General features: G+C 60.4%; 1 protein-coding gene across 5 annotated transcripts in view; it reads right to left on the bottom strand.

Annotated features, from left to right (window-relative positions):
- Positions 1-22,360, bottom strand: part of COL5A1 (collagen type V alpha 1 chain) — a 159,781-nt gene that overhangs the window by 86,607 nt on the left and 50,814 nt on the right. For 3 of the 5 annotated variants that reach the window (XM_060102023.1, XM_060102018.1, XM_060102019.1), the window contains exons 5-9: positions 6,466-6,597; positions 5,121-5,258; positions 4,119-4,370; positions 2,719-2,886; positions 2,533-2,586 (exon numbers count right to left, since the gene is read on the bottom strand). In XM_060102023.1, coding sequence (XP_059958006.1) covers positions 2,533-2,586; positions 2,719-2,886; positions 4,119-4,370; positions 5,121-5,258; positions 6,466-6,597 — 744 coding nt within the window. The remainder of the gene's footprint in view (positions 1-2,532; positions 2,587-2,718; positions 2,887-4,118; positions 4,371-5,120; positions 5,259-6,465; positions 6,598-22,360) is intronic. The other 2 variants (XM_060102022.1, XM_060102020.1) reach the window with 2 other exon arrangements.

Genomic DNA, 22,360 nt, shown 5'->3' with positions numbered 1-22,360 from the left:
CTGAGGTCCCAGGGCAGCCAGGAGCACCAGATCTGATCGGCCTGAATCCGCTCAGCTGAGGGACACCTGTCCTGTCAAGGAGCCGCTGGTGTTGCCAACCCATGACAGAGGGTACCAGGTCTGAGTGGGAAACAGCCCCTGTGTCCCTGGGATGGATGGATGGAAAGAGAAGGAGCTGGTGCCCAGAGCCCCAGAGACAGTGAGCCACACTCCCCAGAGGGAGGTCGCTGGGGCAGGCTGGGGAGAGGAAACAGCCATCCAACTTTCACGGGCCATGACGCCTGCACAGCCAAGGCAAGACCACATGGGCTGTGGTCCAGGACTCGGCCATCCGTTTATAGGGAGCTAAGACTCTGAGGACATCTGGTGATGCTCCAGGTCGAGAAATTACACCTGTTTCCATGATGTCTCCAGGCAGACCGGCCTTGGCTCCTCGGACACTCCAAACAGGCTGGGGGCTGGGCGGGAGCCAACGCTGGGGCCAGAGGGGAGGGCATCCTTCCCTAACTGCATCCCGATGGCTCATTTCTCCCCGAACAGAGATGAAATGCATTTCCATCTATTTGTGTTGGGCCGCTTCTATTTTCTCAGCCTGCTCCCCCGGCCCACCCTCACCGGTGGAGCCTGGCAACTGGACACCCCATCCACTCTCACCCGCCTCCACCTGGACCTGGGATGCTATGGCTCTCACACAGGGGCAGCCCGGTCTGGGGGACGTGTGAGCAGGAAGCTCGTCCTGACCGAGGTGCCGGCCAGGCCTTCCCAGAGCCAGGACCAAACCCAGGACTCCACAGAGCCTGGCCCCCACGTGCCCGAGGGTTCCACTCTTCCCAGGCAAGATGCCCCTTTCACCAAAGCGATGGGGACACCACGGAAGGCACCGGAGTCAGCGGCAAGTCCACTGGGGACCAAGGCCATCTGGAGCGTGGTCTGCACACAGCTGGACCACAGGGAAGTCACGCTGGGTGTGGCCCACCTTCTGACACAGCCCCTCAAGGACTGGAGCGGGTCCCTGGCAGCCCCGTGTCTTGAGTCAGCACCACTGGCCGCAGTGCTCTTCCCCGAGGGTCGCCTTCCCCCCTGAGTCTGGGCTTGGTGTGAGGACTTCACATGTCGCCGAGCAAGGGGCCACCTGGTGCTGGTGTCCCCTTCGGCCCCTCTGCCCACTTCCTCTGCATCCCCATCTTTCGGCCCCAGACAAGCCCTGACGCCCTTGGACCCTTGGGGGGCACCGGAAAAGGAATGTTCTCAGCCCGAGAACAGGATGTGTGTGCCCAGTGGCCACAGCCCAGCGGGAGCGGATGCGCCCACCCCTGGGACAGGCCTGGGGGGCGGGGCAGGGAGCACAGAGCAGGACAGTCATCTAGTCCCCCCGTCCTGATGCCCCAGCCACGGGCTTCAGGTTCCTCTAAGGGGGATGAGGTTCCAAAAGAACCTTCCCGGCCCCACGGGAGGATGGAGGTCACCTCAGTTCTCCGTCCCAGAAGCCCCAAGATCGGAAGCATCCTGGAGCCTCCATGTCGGGCAACCAAGTCCTGGCAGTAGAGCAAGCTGGAGCCTGGCCCCAGCCTCACAAGCTGTCGAGTGCAGGACGCTGGTCTCCTCCCTCTGGCTCTTGGAGGATGTGGCAGGGGTGGACCTTGGCAGCCAGCCCCTCCCCACTCTTAGAGCTGCTTCCCAGCCCATGATGCCAGGTCCACCACGTGTAGCTGCAGGGCACCCCTCCCCCACCTGGCTGATCACCTGGCACCTCGCCCGCCCCGGCTCAGGGCCTGGACCTCGGCAGCCCAAAGGCCACAGGGTGGACCCTGGTGCTCCCGGCCAGGCACGGTTCCCTGAGGGCAGAGGACATGCCAACACAGAGTGGGGCCCCCGCCAACACCCGCCAACCCACGAGGTGCACGTGGGACCTCTTCCTTATGATCCCAAGGTTAAGACGTTCTCAACAGTCATTTTGTTCAACCCGCCCCCAGCCTGGCACAGTGCAGTTTCACTCAGTGGGAGTTTCAGTGCAGAGCTGTTTTATTAAATCCCCTTGGCATGGCTGACAACCAGGCTTCCCTGTTTCACCACCTGCAGCCCCATGGCTGCACAGCCCGCGTGAAGAGCTGGGTCCGCGGCTAACGCTCCCTGCTCCAGACCGGCCGCTCCTGGTCCACACTCAGCCTGCTAACCATCCCCTCTGCCCTCCAGGGGAGCTCCCTCCTTCCCAGAAGCCGAGTCTTTTTATCAAGGAGAAATCGACACACAGTGATGTGCCCGGATCTTAAGCGTGCGGCACAAAGGGTCCTGACCCATTCGAATTCCAGGCAGCCACCACCTCGTTCGAGGTCCAGAACCTTACCCCTGCCCAGGCGCTTTTCGAAGCAGCATGTGGCATCCACGAGGTCACGTAGTTCCTCGTGGTAGCCCCAGGCATAGAGGCGCAGGGGTCCCCGCAGGTCCAGTCACATCCTACCTAACCCGCCACGTGCCCCAAGCTTCGACCCACCACCCCGCCGGTTTCGGGAAGACAATAAGAAAGTGTCTTACTGGTTCGACGATGGCAGGTTCTCCCTTTTGACCTTTCTCGCCCCGTGGTCCGATCTGAGGATTGTAAGGTGCAGAGAGAGGAGAGGGAGAACAGGAAGAAGGCACAGATTACACCAAATCCACACGGCTGATGAGGCAGGGGGTCCCCCCCAAGGGCGCAGGGAGGCACCCTCCCTAGCCACTCACCCCTTCGTAGATGGTGTCCTGGTTGGCGGGCATGCCCGGCCCGATCTCCGACGGGGAGATGGTAGGGTCATAGTAAGGGTCGTAGTAGTTCTCGTCCAGGTTCTTGATGGTTTCTTCTGTGAACTCTCCCTCCAAGTCGTCCATCCCCCCCTCCGGAGGCAGATCCGGCTGAGAGGGAAGGCGGCAGGGGTCACCCAGAGGAAGCCAGGTAACGGACACGCACAGGCCCCCAGCCCCGGGACTCCAAGCACCGTGGCATCCGAGGTCACAGAACACAGGTAGCCTGGGGGTTCACTTGCTGGGAGTCATCATCTCCCTCTCACGATGGGGAAACTCACCCCAAAGCCCCCAAGACCCCGTGGCAAATCAGGGCTGCAGAAGGACGGGCATGCGGCACCAGGCTGCACCGTGTACTTGGGGAACCTGGGGCCGCCAGGGGCTCCACCCAAGGCGCAGGGTCTCGGGGTAACAAGCCCCTAATCCCATGCCCGCTGCCAGAGGGGTGTGGACCCATCAGGACCCCGTGTGTCGGCTCTGCGGCCGTCAAGAATGCAGCATCGGGGCTTCCCTGGTGGCGCAGTGGTTGAGAGTCCGCCTGCCGATGCAGGGGACACGGGTTCGTGCCCCGGTCCGGGAGGATCCCACATGCCGCGGAGCGGCTGGGCCTGTGAGCCATGGCCACTGAGCCTGCGCGTCCGGAGCCTGTGCTCCGCAACGGGAGAGGCCACAGCAGTGAGAGGCCCGCGTACCGCAAAAAAAAAAAAAAAAAAAGAATGCAGCATCACACGATGGCTGTTTGTAAGCATATTCCCTATGGACCAGGGCTGACCTCAACTCCTCTCCAACCTGAAGACGTGGCAACAACCCCAAGAGGTGGGCAACGCCGGTGCCAGGTTGGTGTAAATGAGATCACTGATTTTGAGACAGGGGATATCACTTTCCAAGGTCACTGGCAGAGATTTCAAGTCAGGTCTGCCTGATGGGAAAGCCCATGGTCCTACCCGGCCTCATGTCTGGTCTGCTTGTCCAGACCCCCAGCTCATGTACCTGTCTGGCCTGCCCTCACCCGGGCCACAGACAGGAACATGTCTGTCAGCACGCATGTCCTCATCCATCTCCACTGAACCCCAAGAGACCTGGAGGGCGGGGCTCATTCCACCCATTTTGCTGATGAAAAACTGACAACACTGAGATCCAGCCAGCAAGTCAGTGACTGCAAACTCACCGGGCATCCTCGGCGATCATTTAAAACGGCCTGGCTGCAAAGGGCTGCAGGGCCAGTTGTGGTGGGCAGGGGGAGGGCAGCTGCCCCAGGACAGCAAGGTGAGGAGTGGAGAAGGAAGAGCCCGGGGTCCAGCCCCCTCCCCTGGACCAAGCCCACTCGTTGGGAAGGCAATTACGTTAGAGGCATTGGAGGTGAGCACCGTGCTAGTGGGAACTTCGGCCCGGGCGCCCAGGTCGGGGGACAGGTCGGGGTTCTCGTCGGGGTTCTCGATGCCTTCGCCGTAGTTGAGGTCCTCGTAAGGGGGTGGGGTGTAGTAGTCCTCGCTGGGCACGTAGTCGTAGTCCCCGATGCCGGGGTCCTCCTCCCTCCCGGCCCCCTCGCTGGTGCCGGGCACTGGAGGGGCTTCCGTGGGGGGCTGGGTCAGCTCCTGGAAGCCGGGCAGAGACACACAGGGTTAGGGGGGCAGCCAGTGCAGTGAGGACCGGGTCGGAGGTTTCCTCTGCGGCTTGAGAGGGAGGCTGACCTATCAACCAACCGGCCCCTGTGGATCGGGGCACAGGGGCCCCCTCGGTCCGGGGGAGACAGCCCAGCCCGCGGAAGTACTGTGCACGACTAAACCCTGCAATCATGCACTTGGACAGGGTGAACAATATCTCAGATTTAAAAAAAAAATTTTTTTAATTCTTTTTATATCTCATATTCTTTTTAATTAAAAAATTTTTTTTAATTTAAAAAAATATATAGATAAAGTAAGAGAACAGGGAATTCCCTGGCGGTCCAGTGGTTAGGACTCCACGTTCTCACTGCAGAGGGCCTGGGTTCAATCCCTGGTTGGGGAACAAAGATCCTGCAAGCCACATGGTGACCAAAAACAAGTACGAGAACATTCCAGACTCTTAGAGCCATATGGGCCAGTGTCCCGGCCACCCGTTGGGGAGGGGACTGGATTCCATCACATCCATGTCCCCTGGTGTCCCCTGCACCACGGAAAGTTCTCTGCCCTACACTCCCCGTGAGGACAAAGCACACACGGTCCCTGGTCCCCCATTTCCCTGGCAAGCTCCCGCCCACCATCCCTGCTCTCCACGCATCCCCAAATGGTCCCCATGCTCGCCACAGACCCCCCGTCCCCCCCGCCAACCACGGCCTCCAGGGACCAGCAGCCACCCGGCCAGACCTCAGCCACCTCCGTGGTCTCTCGAGCAGCTTCCACTGGTGTCTTGGTGGGGGTGGTCTCCTTGCCCACGTCGTCCGTGTCCTCGTAGTAGGGGTACTCGTAGTAATAGGTGTCTCCTTCACCCTCTCCTTCAGGGTACTGAGAGCAAATAGGGCCACGTGAGGAGGGCGCGGGCCCCCCACCCCGAGATGCCAGCCTGCCATCTCCCTCCCTCGCGGGCTCAACTGGGAAGATCGGACCCCCAAAAAGTTGTGCCCAGCTCCAGGCACCAACCCCATGGGCCCTGAAAGGAGTCCTCCCCCACCATCCCCTGGGGGAACAGAGCCAGCCCCATGAGGAGTCCAGGGAAGGAAACGGGGACCCCCGGTGGCCTTCAAAGAGAGATGAGCCCTAAAAGGTCCAAATGCTCTGACCCTTTGGCACCCGAGGGCCAGGACAACCAGCCAAACCAAGGGCCCTCCCCGACCTTCACCGAAGGCCCAGGTCTCACGGGAGGGACTTCACAGTGACAGAGACGGTCTCACCCTCCGACCCATTTCTGTATTGGGCATGGGGAGGGTGAGGCGTGGCCAGGAGGCCTCGGCTGCAGCAACCCAACTGGGAGCACTGCCCACCCTGTTCTCCGGGTGTCAAAGACATGCCTAGCCCAGGACTCCACAGCTTCATGGGGTCCCCCCTCCTTCTCTTCTGACTCCTCGTGAAAGAAGGGAAGCTCAGAGAAAAAAATAAAGAGCAGGATTGAATTTTACTTAAAAGAAACAGGAATCCAATCTGCGCAGGGGATGGGAGAGGATTTTCATTTGGAAATGGTACAAAGAATTGCAAATCAAATTAACCGAGGTGCTGCTGGGGCGTGAGGGCGGGTGGATGGGAAAGGCTGACCCACAGACACACGGGTCACGGCCAGAGGACAGAGGCACTGGACACGCTCCTGAAACTCTCGGGACGAGGCTGCCCCTCAGAGTCGCTGCCGCCCTAGGGGTCAGAGGACCATCATTCTGCTCCGACAGCCCTGCGCCCCTCCTGTCTGGCAAGCTCCAGACAGCCCGCTGGGGGCACCTGTGGCGTTTCCGCTCACAGCACCCCACCCAGATGTAGATCCAGAGGGCGCATGGCTCTCCTCACCCAGAAACTTGTGTGAAAGATTCTTTACTAACATCCTTTTTGACTCAATTGCTTTGGGAGCACAGAACCCTTTGTAAAGTGAGTCAGGAGTCCACCTGGCCCCAGGGATCAATTATAGTCTCACCCAGTGGGTTTCCTTAAAACGGGAGTCCCACAGCTTCTGTGTCCCTCCACGTCCACCACCCCAGACGGTCTGCCCACGGCTCCCACCAGGACTCACGTATTCATCTGGATTGGGGTCCTGAGACTGGGGCTGGTCAGGGACCGCACTGTCACAGTCAGGGCTGTAGTGTTCGCAGTAATCGTAAGCTGCCCGGTGGTCCGAGACGAAGAGCAGCTGCTGGATGTCTCCCTGGAAAAGGACGACAGCCCTGAACAGGGAGCACAGAGAGCACCCACGTGGGGACCCAGGAGAACTGCCTGATGACTGAGAGCTTGTCCTCAGGGCCAGACCTCCTCTGGGGGAGATGCTACCTCCAAGAGCCATTCAAGCGACCCGGCCATCCATGCATTACTGATCCATCCATCCATCCATCCATCCATCCATCCGTCCATCCACCCATCCACCCATCCACCCACATACCCATCCACCCATCCCCCACCCATCTATCCGTCCATCCGTCCATCTGTCCATCCGTCCATCCATCCATCCACCCACCCACCCACCCATCCATCTGTCCATCCATCCATCCACCCACCCATCTACGCATCCATGCACCCACCCACCCACCCATCCACCCATCCAGCCACCCACCCACCCATCTATCCATCCATCCAGCCCTCCATCACCTATCCCTCCACCCACACATCCATCCATCCATCCACCCAGCCAGCCACCCATCCATTCAGACACCTGATGAGCACCTGTCAGGTGCCCACCCAGTGCTCAGAGCTTTTGTCTCCTGTGAGTGATACATTTAGCCTCAACCCTAAACTCTGAGGGCTTGGAAGTACCGTGTCTCCTTTCCTATCACCCCCTACCACAGGGGTGGGAGGTGGGGTTTATTTTAACAGAGGCAAAATACCCTATGACCCATCAATTCCAATGCTGAGAACTAACACAGGTACATAAACAATTCACCCAAATCAGTTCACCCAAGGGAGAACTGCAAACAGGGACTCAAGCCCATGCACACCCACATTCACTGCAGCCCTGCTCACAACAGCCAAGAGTGGGAACTGCCCTAGTGCACACAGACGCGTGAATGGAGAGACAAGGTGTGGTCCTTCCACGTGAGAGAATAGTATTCGGCCATAAAAGGGAGTGAAGTACTGACACTTGCCACACGTGGAGGAACCCACAACCACTGAGCTTCCCGGTCTTTCTGAGGTGTCCTTCTGACAGTGGACAGGGCCACCATGCCAGCTCGGGAAAGCATATGAACATTTTATTCCACTTTGCTCTCATCATGCTGTGTAGAAAATGGAAAAAACGACAGGGCTGCTGTGAGGAAGCAGCAGGTCTCATGACTTTTATCCAACATCCGACGTCCCCCTGGCAGAAGGGCTCTGGCCCCAATCAGATGCATGTAAACTGACGGGTACAGTAATCATCTCATTAACGACTCGTGTAGACGGTGTTTCCTGGAGATCCGGCACTGGACAGAGAAGCTACACGGCATCGCCCACTTTGTGCCCACAAGTACCCTATAAGTGATGCCTTTTAATCCCCATTCTGCACCTGAGAGGCCACCTGCCCAGTGTCATGGTCACACGGCAGGCGGGTCCCCATCACTACAGGACCTGATGAGCTCTCAGGGAGGAAAAAGAACGTGGAAGAACGCAGGACGCCGGACTCTGTCGTCGGAGATGGCGCCCCACGCGGGGTAACTGGGGCTATGCCGGGAGTTGGGCTCCTTGAGCTCGGAGCGCTGCTGCCGGCCGTGCATGTTCTTTTTCCAGACTTTATGAGTAACTGTAAAGGACGGGCCCCGAGGCCACTGTGAAGCCACCACTGGTGGGTCGTGGGGTCCAGGTGGCAGGGCTGCACGTTCTCATGGATTATCCTGCACCTCCGCTCCATCACGCAGAGGCCCCTCTCTGGGCCTGGGGCCTGAGGCCAGCTTCCCCTCTTCCAGGAAGACCCTTACGTTCTGCCTTGCAGCCCCTGTGAGGCTCTGGGGGGGTCTCCTGCTGTGTGCTCCTGACCCTGGCGGGTCAGTCTGCATCCCTCGGGCCCTGGTGCCGGGATGCTGGGCGGGGCTCTGTGTGCACACACTGGTCATCGGGTTGTGGGCTCCTCTCCTCTGGTGCTGCACTTGGATGGATGGACAGCCTGAGCCCTGGACACACTGGGGACAACCTGCCACATGAGCCAGCTGCCAAGGGCAGAGGGAATCGCAACACCCGGGGCGCGTGGGGGAGGAGCTGCCCTGCACGACCACCTTCCAGCTGTGTGGCCCATAGTGAGTCCCCTCACCTCTCTGGGCCCTGCTCTTTCTCTCTGTGAAAAATGGGCATAAAATAGTCATATCCACCTCACCGAGCTGTGGAGGCTACAAGTCCTCCAGACAAAACTCCTTGTACAGTGAAGGTGCTCAGTAAGTAGTGTTAAAGACTTATGATCCATGGAGGGGGTGTTCAGGAAAAGTGCTGAGGGGAGGGCGGGGTTTGAAGGAGTTAAGAGGCTGCAAAGGTCCCAGGGGGATGAAGCATGGGAAACTGGTGGCATATAAATGAAAATGACAATGAGAAGACCGCCGTATAGAGGACAGTATTTCTGAAAAGGGGGCAAGAGGGCACACATGAAAGAGCCAGTGGGGGGGAGGCCACAAGGCCAAGAAGAGGGACTCAACAGGAAACGGGTCTCAGCACCCGGGGAGGGAGAAAACGTGAGCGTGTTTACTGCAGGCAAAGAGCCCGGCTCTTTCTCATCCACTAACCAACCCACCTGGCCATGCGTGCATCATCCACCACCCGACCACCCTCCATCCACTCATCCATCCACCCACCCATCCACCCATCCATCTATCTGTCCATGAATGCATCATCCACCATCCGACCACCATCCATCCGTCCACCCACCACCCACCCATCCGTGCATGGATCATCCATCCTTCTCTCCATCCACCCATTCACTCATTCAACAGCCATTATTGAGCACCTACTACGTGCAAGCTACTGCATCACACGTGGCGGGTGCACCCACGGCCCAGAACCACCGCCTAGTGGTGCCCACACCCTTCCTAACACCTTGGGCTTGCCCTGTGCCCCACGGGTAAGACCCCATCATACCCAGACGGTGTATTCATCAGATTTTCATCGATTCCTCCAGCAGTCCCACTGCCCCTTTCTGGCCAGAAGCCTGAGGCTGCCCCTGCTACTGAGCCTCTGCTCTGCCATGATTCAGCAAAAGGCACTCACCACTCCTGAAGGGCAGGGCCACGGGCGGAGCAAGAACACGGCGCCCACCTGCACGTGTCAGAACCACAGGCCCAGGCAAGGAAGCCACACCCTCCCTGCCAGTCATTTGGTGAAGGTGCGTGAGGCCCTTCTCTGTGCCAGACCCCAGGAAGAGAGAGAGGCGGGCCCCCAGGCAGGGGCCAGATGTGGCCTCTCACCACTGGACCATGGCAGGGCTGGGGTGATGTGTCACCCAAAGTCACTAAGCGTGGGTCCACAGATGGCCTCTGGGATCTGTGAAGCAAGGTGCCGGCCGTGTGCACAGCTCTGGGAACAGGACCCTCCCCCTCCTTGGCTTCCCAAAGGCTCTGTGTGTAACCTGACCTAGAGATGGGGTGATAGTCCTGGAGTCCAGCAAAGGCCCATTCCTACCCGATCCCTGGGGCACAGTTCCAAATACGTGGCCTCCCAACCCGGGTTTGAAACTGCCCCCTGATGAGCGAACTACCCCGGCAGCCCGGCTCCACGCAGGGGGCTCGGAGGAGTGGAGCGTGGCCCTCCCACCCGACAGCCAGAACTGTCTCTGGCACACAGATGGACCCTCACCGTGTGTCACCGACCACAGCCTGGCCGCAGTCCCCGGGGGCTCGGTCTGCAGCCCCCCTGCCTTCCTGCCACCGGGAGGAGTGGGCGTGCAGGGTGAGCAGGGCCCATGACGGCAAGTGGGGCTGTCATGGGGGCGGAGCAGGAGAGGGGTGCCCCCCGCCCACACCTCAGCACCCCTGCCCGGTGCCCACCCCCTCCCTCAGCCACCCCCTCTCTCTCCCTTTGGACGTCAGAGGCTCCCGGCCCACGTTTTTTTTTTTTTTTTTTGCGGTACGCAGGCCTCTCACTGCTGTGGTCTCTCCCGTTGCGGAGCACAGGCTCCGGACGCCCAGGCTCAGCGGCCATGGCTCACGGGCCCAGCCGCTCCGCGGCACGTGGGATCTTCCTGGACCGGGGCACGAACCCACGTCCCCTGCATCGGCAGGCGGACTCCCAACCACTGCGCCACCGGGGAAGCCCGTGGCCCACGCTTTAAACTCTCCAGCAGACAGGCACAGTGAACCAAAACCACACATTTTTATTAAACAACATGACTTCTAGCTCAAATTTCATCCAATTCAAATAAAGTAGTTCTCCCTGTGACTGGCAGCTTGACATCTGAATATATTTTCTCCAAATGCAGTTACCGGAAAAGAAGAACAGGCTCGGGGCATTTGGGGGGCAGTTGTGACCCCGGGCAGGGGGTGCGCCCCTCGAAGGAGCAGCCAACACACTCATCACAGTGGTCCGGCCGAGGGCCTGCCTCCCCGGAAAGCCTAGGTCCCCGGGTGGTGGACGCGGCCAGTGCATCTCTGTGTCCCTGTATCACAAGGTGTGTGGGCCCAGCGCCAGGCCTCGCAGGCCCCACACAGGGCGACGAGCAAGACCAAGGGCGCGGGCGTCCATTCCCAGGAACAGACCCAGCCGGAGTGGACGTGCTTCCCACCACTCAGCCCAGGCTCTGGAATGTGCCTGCTGAACCGGCCCTCGGCCAGGCCTGGTTCCCCGCCTGCCCACCCATGCCCCAGACTGCAGCAGTGACCACGTGATCAGTCGAGGGCCCTGCCGGCAGAAAGCCCCCTTCATTCCCAGCACTCACCCTCCCCTGCAAATGCCTGTACACGTCGAAAATCATCTTTCCCGCCAAATCCTCAAGTGGGTTTTCACACCAAAAAACATGCCTGTTTGTTCTGTGGGTGTGTCCCTCAGAGGGCAGGGGTCTACTGTCCCCCACCCACTATGCAGAAGGGGAAACTCAGGCATGGGTGCAAAGCCCCCCAGAAGCTCTGTACCCGGATCCTCATCCAGAGCTCCCTTCAGCCCTCCCCCTACCTCTTCCTGCACACGGGAGGGGGCTCACACCCCCGGGCACCCCATCAGGGGCAGGAGCTTTGGGGCAGGACCCTGGGGTGACAGATGTAGCACTGGCTCTGCCTCTAGGCTCCCAGACGGAGCACGTGGCTCCCCTGCCCCCAAGCCACCCAGGGGCGCCACCTCCCCAGGGCAGGGCAGGGTGGGGAGGGGGGCCTCAGGACGCTGCCCCCAGCCCCCAGCCGCAGACCCCACTGAGGGCTGGGAGGCAGAGATGCGGCTCAGGGAACAGCTGCCAAACCCACCTGCACAAGCCAAGGAAACACCTCCCTGGCCTCACGGGAAACACCAGGTCTGCACAAAGCTAGGGAGGACCTCGGCCTCCCTCGGGGGGTCTGATCGCTCTCACCTGGGGCGGTTGGTCAACGGTTCTGACCACAGGCAGGATGGTTCCTGGACCCCAAAGCACTGATGGGGTACTGGGGGCACAGGCAGCCCTTGGGGTGCCACGGGGACGCTGGGCGGCCCTGGATGAGGCACCCTGGGGGCCCCACACTCAAGCACGCCCTGAAAGCCATGACCTTAACACCTCATAACTACCCTGAGGCATTCAGGGCAGAGGGAAGTCCTGTCTCCCCCTGCCCCACACCCAGAGGGGGCTCCCGAGGAACCGGGGCCCCTCAGACGCTCTGCCCGGAAGGGCTCGGGGGCAGGGCCTGGGATTTGGGATCCTTAAGGCTCTGGTCCTTGTGAGGGGCAGCCAGGCCCGAGAGCGGCCCCTCAAGTCTTCAGACAAGCTCCGATCTTACATTTGGGTCAAAGGCAGCCACCACTCCGCACCCCGAGAGGACCCCCCCTTCCGTCCCCAGTGAGGCCGTAGGAACTCTTCCGCCCCCTCTGGAGCATCCGATCAGAGCCAACCAACTTCTCTCTGCAGCAAGGGGGCATGTGGGCGACTGTCCCGGTGGCCGGCGACCCCAGACAGGACGCAGCCCCTGGGCTCCCCATTTAGCCAAAGGAAACCTGGGGCTCCCCTGCCCTCCTCCACCCTCGGGTGGTCCAGGAGGAGGGCCCTGTCAGAAGTTTGGAAAATTAAAATAGACCCTGCCATCGAGAGAGGCTGGAAGCCAGAAGTGCAATTATTCGACACCGAACACCTCGCACGCCCCTCCCAGAGACCTCGTCTCCCGCTGTGCTGTCTTGTTGAGACCAGAGGCAACTCAGAATCCTTCTCAACACAGGGCTTCCGGCAGCACCACCCAGCGGCTTGGAGACGTCGTGCCCCCTGGCTGCCCGCCCCCCGGCTGCCCTAAGCGGGTGCATGTTGCCCTTCAAACATGCAACGAATGATCACAGCTTTATGACTGTGTTTTGAGGGCATTTTCACGATGCCTCGTGGGATGGGAAACCAAGCTCCAAACCCCAGACCCAGAGGCCCATCACGGAGCCCCTGCCCTGGTGCAGCCTTCACAGCGGCTGCTGGTGGGAGATGCCGGAGCCCAGCTGCAACCCCTCGGAGCCCAGGGAGCATCAGCGGGATGGCCGGCACGGCCACTGACCTCCTGGGACGTCCTGCCTCCTGCCTCCCTGCCCCTCGCAGGTCCCTCGGGACGTGGGGACCTGGAGCTTGGCCTGGCCAGGGCTTCTCAAAAGGGGTTCCATGGAGGGGGCCTGGGGTCCTAGCAGGTTTTACACATCAGGCTGCCCCAGAGGAATGTTAGTTAGGAAAGGGTTTACGGGTTTCCTTAGAAAGTCAAAATCCCCGATGTAGTAAAACCGTCTCATTTTACAGATGGAATCTGAGGTCAGCGGGGGGTGGGTCCCCGCCAGCCTCAACAGCAGATCAGCCCCAAGGGCTCCGAGTCCGGGGAACTGTGACGCCGTGATGGGGGTCCAAAGTGTGCCTGGCCACTGCTGGGCACCCCCCATGCATCTCTCCTGAGCCTCACTGCAACCGCCACTTTACAGATGGGGAAACGGAGGCCGTGGGGTGGAAGAACTTTCCAGAACCAGGAAGGGCCCGCCGTGTATCTCCTCACCCCGCAGCATCCGTGCTGTCTTACACTTGACCAGGGCCTTGGCCCCCTCATCCATGATGCAGCGAGCGCTCACCGAGGGTCCCCACTGTGCTATCTCTGCTCCCCGAAATCCCCACCGTGATATGGGTGAGGCCGCGACCCCCCTGCACGGTCGCCGGCCCAGGCTCACTTCTCCCCCTCTTCGCCCCTCCCAGCCCGGAGCCTTGCCCTCTGAGCCCCGCAGAGCCTGGAGCAGTGGGTGCGCGCCCTTCATGGGGAGCTGCTGACCCACTGCCACCCGCCCTGCCCCTCCCACAGCCTACAAGCCCCCGGACAGCAGCATTTCTCGCTGCGACCTGCAGGGGCACATGCCCCACTCCAGCCCGACGGTGGGCCTCCTGGATCCCACGGACGACAGGACGCACGAGTCACATACGGCCCAGCCCAGCGTGGGCATCGGACCTACGGAGGGCGCCGGGGGGACACCAGGTGGCTGGGGCTCCGTCTCCTCCTTCAGCAGCAGCCCAGGGCCCGGGGCTGCACACGCCCACCCCGCCCCACCTGCCACCCGACAGGATGGCTTTCCGGGCGCCCACTGCCCGCCGCAAGCCTCTGCATTTCCCCATTCCAGCCCCCCGGCCCCTCCACGAGGGAGCTGGACCTCGTTTCCTCCCTCTCATCTCCACGTTACAGATGCATCCACTGAGGCTCAGGGGGTGGTCACTCCCGCAAGGGCACGGAATGGGGACTCCCTGGAGCCGAGTGCTATGTCCCACACACATGTCAACCTGAGCTTCCAGCTCCCATAAACGACACCATCACCTCGTCCAGGCAGACCTCTGTGGGGCAGGTCCCCGCCCCACCCGCCTCGTGGATGCTCCTGACACCAGACTCCACATCTCCAATGCAGGCCACGCCCTGTAATTGCTCAGGTTAGCTCTAAAGCCGAGCCCCAGACTCGGCGCCCCACGCAGCCTGCCCTGCGGTGGCCCACGTCACCTGCCCAGAGAAGCAGGTGCGCTGCTTTCATTGCATCCCTCGCTCCGAGGATGCCCAGGGCTTTCTCGTTTTACGCGCCTTATTTCTGCTCCCACCAGGTCAGTAAAGCTCTACAGACCCCCTAGAAGCTTCTGCACCAGCCCGGAGGTCACCACGGCCATTCCATTCCCCACACAGCCCCGACGCCCGGGGTGGCCAGTGGCTGTCCATCTTCCTGCCGAGGACAGGCCGGGCGGCCCGCGAGGCCCCAGCCATGGAGGCACGCAGGACACAGGTGTCCTTGGCTGAGCCGGGCATTTTGCTGAGGGAATCAGTTCTGCCTTTTCCCATAATGAGATTTTATCCAAGCTGCGCTCCTGCTATGAGCTGAGGAAATTGCAAAGTTTTTGTTGGAGAGCTTTGCAGCCCTGAGGGCTGTGGACTCGGAAAACATCTTTGCCCAGATGAGGGAGGCCCTCTCCCCTGCTTCCCGGCCTGGAGCGTCTGTGCCGCTGCTCTCTCCAATGACGCGCCCGGCTTTTCATTTCCTCTCTCCAGTGCTATTTAATCTTGCATCCCTCCTTCCAACAAAAAGCCATGGGTCAGGGAAGCCAGCCCTGCAGGGACTGCCCCGCACCACAGGCCCCTCCCTGTCCAACCCGAACCGGCCCCGAGGGGCTCCCACTGCACACTTGGCTTTTCCCGTGGATTTTGCAGCTGATTTTAACCAGAGCACTTCACACTCGTAAATGGAGACACACGGTCTTTTGAGAGGACAGACGGACAGATACTTCTTGTCCCAGGCTGGGGGAGGAGCACGCAGTCTACGGAGCAAAAACAAGAAGGAAGCATCGACCTTCGGCTGCCAGGGGTCTGGTCACAAATCTGCCCCCTGTGAGGACAGCCCAGTCTGAGTCCACTTGCCAGCGAGTGACACAGAGCAGGCACACGTGTGCACAGAGCACCAGGGACACGAGGCACACGTGGTCACTGTCCACCCTGCAAAGCTTTCCTCCCCGGGGGAGCCTGGTGGGTCTGACACTGGGACCAGCCCGGGGGACACAGGGCAGGGGGCTTCTATGAGCCACCTTCTTGATGTCCCAGGAGACTTCGCACATGAAAGACCTCCTGAGTCCCCCTTCCTGTTCAAGCTCTCACGGCCCAAACAGGTCACACTTTACATCTTGTTGTGACGTTTTTCATGGAAAGTCACACAATGGAAAGGGAAGGGCCCAAGCCAGGGGGGTCTGAGTCACTTTTTCTATGATTTCCGCAGCACCCACAGCGTGAGAAAGAGTCCAACACCGTTCAGGTGAGTGAGTGGGTGCTAAAGAAAGATCTCCACGCAGCTGGACACCACTGCCTGCTGCCCCTCAGGCCCCGCCTCCACGGTCCACGTCTGTGGCCTTCCCCCCACTATGTGGCCACCACTGGTCCCAGCCCAATTCTCACCTGCGCCACGCACCCCTGGTGTCTCCTCACACCTGCTCTGGTGCAGGTGGTGTGCGCCACACCTGAGCCTCCACAAAGGGGCCAGGGGCAGGGATGGTGGGGGGATGGTCAAGTCCCAGCCTCATCAGACCTGAAACTAGCCACAGTGACTAAAGGGTCACCTTAGTGAACTCAGAGAGTGGACACCTCATCCCCAGACCAAGGGACAGGGCAGCAGAGCCAGCAGCAGGGACCAGGCTGGCTCACGGGCCCACCGGACTCTATAAAGGGCATGGGTCTCACATCCTTTCCCCATTGGCTACGCCGCCCTAGATATTTCACTCCAGACATTTAGGTGAGCAGCCCAGCCTAGGCAGCACGTGAGTGAAGCTGTCCCGTCCTTCCCCCACCCCAGACTTTCAGAGCAGCAAGCCTGTGGGCACTGGACTGACCACGGGGCACGGGGACACATGTGTCGTGATAAGCTCCACAGAGGAAGGAGCACGACCCTGGGCACCACCGCAAGAAGGGGTGAGGCAGTGACCACAGGTGGCCTGGGTGCAGGATTCCGCCCCTTGCCGGCTGTGGGGCCTTAAGCACATCACTGAATCTTCCCAGGCCTCTGAGTGCGCATTTGCAAAGGAGATAACAAGATCTACCTCACTGAGGACTAAGCATGATGGTACACGCAGCATGCTCGGTGGGCCTGGCACCCGGTGAGGCCTAGACAAAGCGCAAACTGCCATCCCTGCCATCACGACCACCATTTCTACCATCACCACCACCATCACCATCATCACCACCATCACCATCATTACCATCCTATCACCACCATCATTACCATCACCAACATCATCATCACCATCACCACCACCATCACCATCATCACCACCATCACCATCAACATCATCATAATCACCACCATCACCATCACTATCACCACCACCACCACAACCATCACCATCACCACCATCATTACCATCACCAATATCATCATCACCATCACTACCACCATCATCACTATCACCACCATCACCCTCATCACAAATATCATCACCCTCACCATCATCATCACCATCATCATCATCACCATCACCACCACCATCACCATCACCATTAACACCACCATCACCAACACCACCATCACCATCGTCATCACCACCATCTTCACCATCACCACCATCACCACCATCATCACCCTCATCACAAATATCATCACCCTCATCACAAATATCATCACTCTCACCATCATCATCACCATCATCATCACCACATCATCACCATCACCACCACCATAACCACCATTACCATTCCCACTCCCATCCCCATCATTAACATCACTACCTTCACCACCACTACCATTGCCATCATCATCACCATCATCGTTACCATCACCACCAACACCACCACCTCCACCACGACCACCATGACCACCATGACCACCATCACCATCAGCCCTGGATCCCTGGCAAAGGCTCACTACCCTCTCCTTCTGAAGGCAGTCAGCTCTGATTATTCATTCTTTCACCCTTTCAACCAGCATTTTTAGCACCCCTATGATAAGCTTATTGACACAAAGACAAATAAATCAGTGCCCTTGACCGCAAATCTCAAGCTCTCACTGATTCCTCAGGAGGCGCCCAGGTGACCTCCTCTGCCTGGCGAGGTCAAGGAAGGCATCCTGCAGGCAGTGGCCTCAGAGCTGGGCCCTGGTGGAGGCGGTGGATGCTGAAGGTCCACACGTGTGAACGCCCTGTCCCGTGGTCCTCACTTTGCCACTGCCTCGCCCCACACCCCTGGACGAGACCCTCTACCTCAGGCACCAGCTCCGTCTCCATCCTGCCGCCCCACTCTAGGCGCAGACCTCAGGTCTTAGTTCAGCCTCCGCCACGCACGTCCAGCCCCTCGATCATCCCACCCTCTGTTCCGAACGTATCACTGTGACGCCGCATCACACCCATGGTCGCTAACGGGCTTGCCACGCACAGACCCCTGCACCTCCTCCACGGGAGTGTCCTACACCCGCATCTCCCCACCCCGCACCTGCCAGCTGCTCGTTTTGAACCCAAGTGCAGAAATTCACATTCACCTTCACTGAATTTCACTTCCTTGGTTCTAGAACACGGTCCCAACCTGAAAGACCTTTCTGCGGCATCTTATTCTGTCAACCAGTGAGAGTAACTTGGCATCGCTTGTGACAGACCCCACGCAGGTCTTTCTGCAGGTCCACAGCAGTGAGAAGGAGTCACTGCATGCAGAACACACACTTCCCTCCGGGGGGTCAGGCAGGGGAGTGGTGGGGAGGGGCTGATTTTAGAGGCCCAGGCTGCCCCACACGCTCCAGGCCAGCACCCCCGTTCTGAGCAGACTCTGTGCCATAATCCAGCCTCACTTCTAGCACTGAGGCCATGCGGCATGACGCCGGCCCAGGTCCCAGGCTCTGCCCCAGACCCGGCAACCTCGACTGCAAACACACACCGCTGGACGTGGGAAGGATGGGGGGACACAGTGTGGCTGACTCATGGACAATCTACATGACCCAATCCCTGAGAAGTGGCCTCACACACAGCCTCCCGGGAGCATTAACTGCAAGCAGTGGGGCTGGGCTCTGGAGAAGGTGGTGTGTGCTCAGGGAAATTAACTTGTAGAATTATTTATATTAATCGATTTGTAGAATTCCAGGCCTCCACGAGGGTCAAGAGTCACTGCAGTGCCCTCAAGTCCCGGCTGCCGCCTGGTCACTCCATGGACCTTTTGGAAAGACCTGCTTGTGGACAGACTCTGGACCGGCCGCAGCTGGATAGACATTGCCTGGAGGGGCCTGGAAAATGCAGCTCAGACTAGAGAAAATGGTGATTCCGGGCTGAAAGTGAGCAGGGCCAGGCCTGGGGGGAAGGGGCCAGAAGGAAGGGGCTCACTTTGAGTGGAGACAGGCATAGTCCTTGGAGCTCAGGAAGGACTGAGAACCAGGGGCCGGCAGAGGGTCACTCCGAGAGGGGAGTGAGCCAACAGGGGCTCCATCAGGCTGGAGGGTGAGACCCCCAAAGGGACAGGACGGAAGTCTGACACTGGGGACCCAGCAGCCCCCGTCTGATCCAGGGAATGCTCCAGACCTGGGCCCCAAATCCAGCCCTGCGCTTCCCTGCTGTGTGACCTTGAGCAGGTGGCTTTACGTCTCTGGGCTCCAGGTTTCCCACGGGTGCTACGGAGCCAACACAGTGCATATCCCCTGGGCTCTGTGAAGACTCATCAGGTAAAGGAGACCAAACAGCACAGCCCGCACACACACCTGACCTTCCCGGTGCTGAGAGCTTCCAGGAAAATCCACGGTGGCATAGTCAGAAATGAGCTGAGATGGATTTTCCGTGTCCTCAGAGATCAAGACCATCAAAGACCTCTGACGAATGCTCTGCACAACTGTTATCGGGTCCCCCCCGCCACCGGCCCCTCCAACCCCAGAGCACCCTCGAGAAGGGGGCAGCCAGCAACCTCGTGCGCTGACCCCCATCTCGGAGGCTCTTTTCCCGGAGGCGGTGGAAGGGGTCACAAGGGTTCCCAGCCTGGAGGCACGGCGCTGGGGGCCAGCCCCTCCGCGCCTTCCCCTCTCCCCCTCAGGGGCGTCTCAGTGCACCCCCAGAGCCGCCCGGTTAGAGCCCACGCCCGAGGTTTGCAGGTGAGGCTCGAATCCCCGCTACTGTCCCTGCCAGCTGAGCCTGCAGACCTTCAGGCCCCCCTCCCGTCTCGGAATCCGCCCGCCTACAGCACAGGGCAGTAACAGCAGCAACGAGAAGCCATATTATCATGAGAACCATCGTAAGAAGAAAACTCCCTCCCCGAGAATTCATGTGACGCCTGTGTCCCCCACCTCTGCCAGGGGCCCTCCACCAGCATCACTGACAGCAGCGGGACGCCCAGTGCTGGCTGGCGGGCTGAGGACTTTGTCAGGCGTTGTGGCCGTCCATCGTCACTGCAAGTCCCACCTTCAGGGTGAGCAAGCTGAGTCCCGGGATTGCCCAAGGCCCTGCGGACGGTAAGTGAGGCCAGGGCTGCCCTCAGCGGCTGGCTGTGGTAAAGAAGGAGGCCATGCACCGGCAGGACCCCCTCACCCTACAGCCGTCCACGGCGGCGGCTCCCTGGCTCAAGTGGGTGGGCTCCCCTCGGCCGCTACCCTCACCTCCCCATCCCACCCACTGCCACTGCCGGTGAGACCACGGGACTCAGCATCCACCAGCTTCGGCAGCCATGGCCTGACCCTCCTCCGACACGACCCAGTCCGTCCCCAGTGCTCTCGTCTGGAGCCGCTGTGGCCTGCGGGTCACCGGGCACCATCCTCCCTGGGGACCCACAGATCAGAGAGTCCACTGTAAGCTGCGTGACGCCACAAGGCCGGCCTCCAGCATTGCGTCCGACTGTGGGGTTGGGACGTGTGACTGTTGCTCACAGTTTCCCTGGAACAAACCTGCAGCCCTCTCGGGCCAGGCAGCAGAAGGAGCCAGGTCCCGAAGCACGTGGGCAAAGCAGGGCCTGCCTGATGCTCTGGGGTCTCTCTGGACCCCTCCTTGCCGGGCCCAGGTAGAGAGGTCCCCCACCCACTGCTGGGCTCAACGCAGGTCACGAACACCCGGCACGACCCCGGAGAGCACCCCACCCCCTGAAAATCACTGCCCACCCGAGGAGCGATTCCAGGCGAAAGCCCTCGGCGGAGACGTTACCGTGAGATCATGCGATTCCTTCACTGTGACCCTGCTCCCACCGGCCTCTGCTAAGTGGTCACACCCGCCTCAGCCCTCAGGCTGCCGGCCACCTGCCCCAGGCGGAGTCCTGGCCCCGGCTTGCCCACAGCCCAGCCTCTCCTGCACCCGAACTGGAGACAAAAACGCACTTCAGACTCCCTGCCCACTGCCTTCACGGGTCAGTCAGCTGCCCATTCAAGCCGGGAGCCGCGCACAGGGCTGGACCCCCAGCCCCTCCACCCGGCAAGAGCTTACCCCCCCCCCCCCAGCCTCCTTGGGCAGACACAACTCAGCAGCCGGAGACAAACCTCGATTTGAAAACAAGCAAATATGCATGCCCAGAGACCCGCTTTTAATTCCCCAAATGTGCCCTGCAGGCATCAATGGGGAGCAGCCCCTCCCCACGCTGGCCTGGGCAGCGGGCTGGATAGGGACCCCCACCCCAGGGCCAAGTCCTCATCCCTGAAACCTGGGAATGTGGCCTTACTGGGAAACAGGGTCTTCACAGGCGTAGTTAAGTGACAGGTCTCAAGAAGAGAATCAGCCTGGATTAAGACAGACCCCAAACCCAATGACTTGTGTCCTTACAAGAGGCAGACACAACAGAGACGCGGGGAGGAGAGGAGAGGCCAGGTGAGAACAGAGCAGGGACAGGAGTGAGGCGGCCACAGCCAGGGACACCTGGGCTTGTGCCTCCCCAGGAGCACCTCCCTGCCCTGTCAGGCCACCCGAGGCAGCTCCCTTCCAGATTATTCCACCTGCTGCTGGGCCTGGCCACGCCCACTGCCCTCCAAGCTGGAAGAGGCAGGAAGGACCCTCCCCTGGAGCCCCTGGTGGGAGCTCTGCCCCACCCATTTCAGACTGCAGATTTCCAGCTTCCAGAACCAGGAAATTAAAAACTCCTGTCTTTATGCACAGGCTCCGGAAGCACAGGCTCAGCGGCCATGGCTCACGGGCCCAGCCGCTCCGCGGCATGTGGGATCTTCCCGGACCAGGGCACGAACCCGTGTCCCCTGCATCAGCAGACGGGACTCTCAACCACTGTACCACCAGGGAAGCCCTAAACTCCTGTCTTTTTAAGAGACCAAATTGGAGACCTGTGTTTCTGGGGTCCCAGGAAACACACAGAGACTGCAACACCCCTGTTCTTGCCAGGAATCAGGGAAGGTCCCTGTGAAGTGGGCAGAGCTGAAGCACAGGGGCCTCTGACCTGGACCCACTCACACCCCTCTGCTTCCCTAGGGTCCGCCTGGCTGGGCGCAGGGCTGCCGCCTCACGTGGCCTGACGCAGCAGGGCAGTGCTCCTGGGCGATACACACAGATGGACGCAAAGGAGAGGGCAGGGACCAGGGTGGACACGGTCCTCAGCCAGGCCCTGCCCAGGACGTGCAGTTTGCGGTAGGAAAGCCTGGGTCTGAGCTGCCCCCTCGGGGACTTGGACCCAAGACTTAGCCCTGGGAGCTTCCACACCACCGACTAAAGTCCGAATGCACGGCCTCGACTGTGACAGCTGCCGTGCAGACACTGGGCCCTCCACGGCGGCTCTGCGTGCCAGGGCAGAGCATTCGTTAGGGGTCTTTGATGGTTCGCTCTGAGTCTTGATTTCTGAGAACATGGGGGGCTGTGCGCACAGCAGGCCGACCTCAGCATCCATCTTGAACACACTGGCCCGTTTTCCAGATGGAGCCGCACTTCCCACCCGGTCCGGCTCCAGAGC

The sequence above is a fragment of the Mesoplodon densirostris genome, chromosome 6 (genome assembly GCF_025265405.1).
Source record: "Mesoplodon densirostris isolate mMesDen1 chromosome 6, mMesDen1 primary haplotype, whole genome shotgun sequence".
Lineage (NCBI taxonomy): Eukaryota > Metazoa > Chordata > Mammalia > Artiodactyla > Ziphiidae > Mesoplodon > Mesoplodon densirostris.
This window is presented reverse-complemented; position numbering and strand designations above follow the sequence as displayed.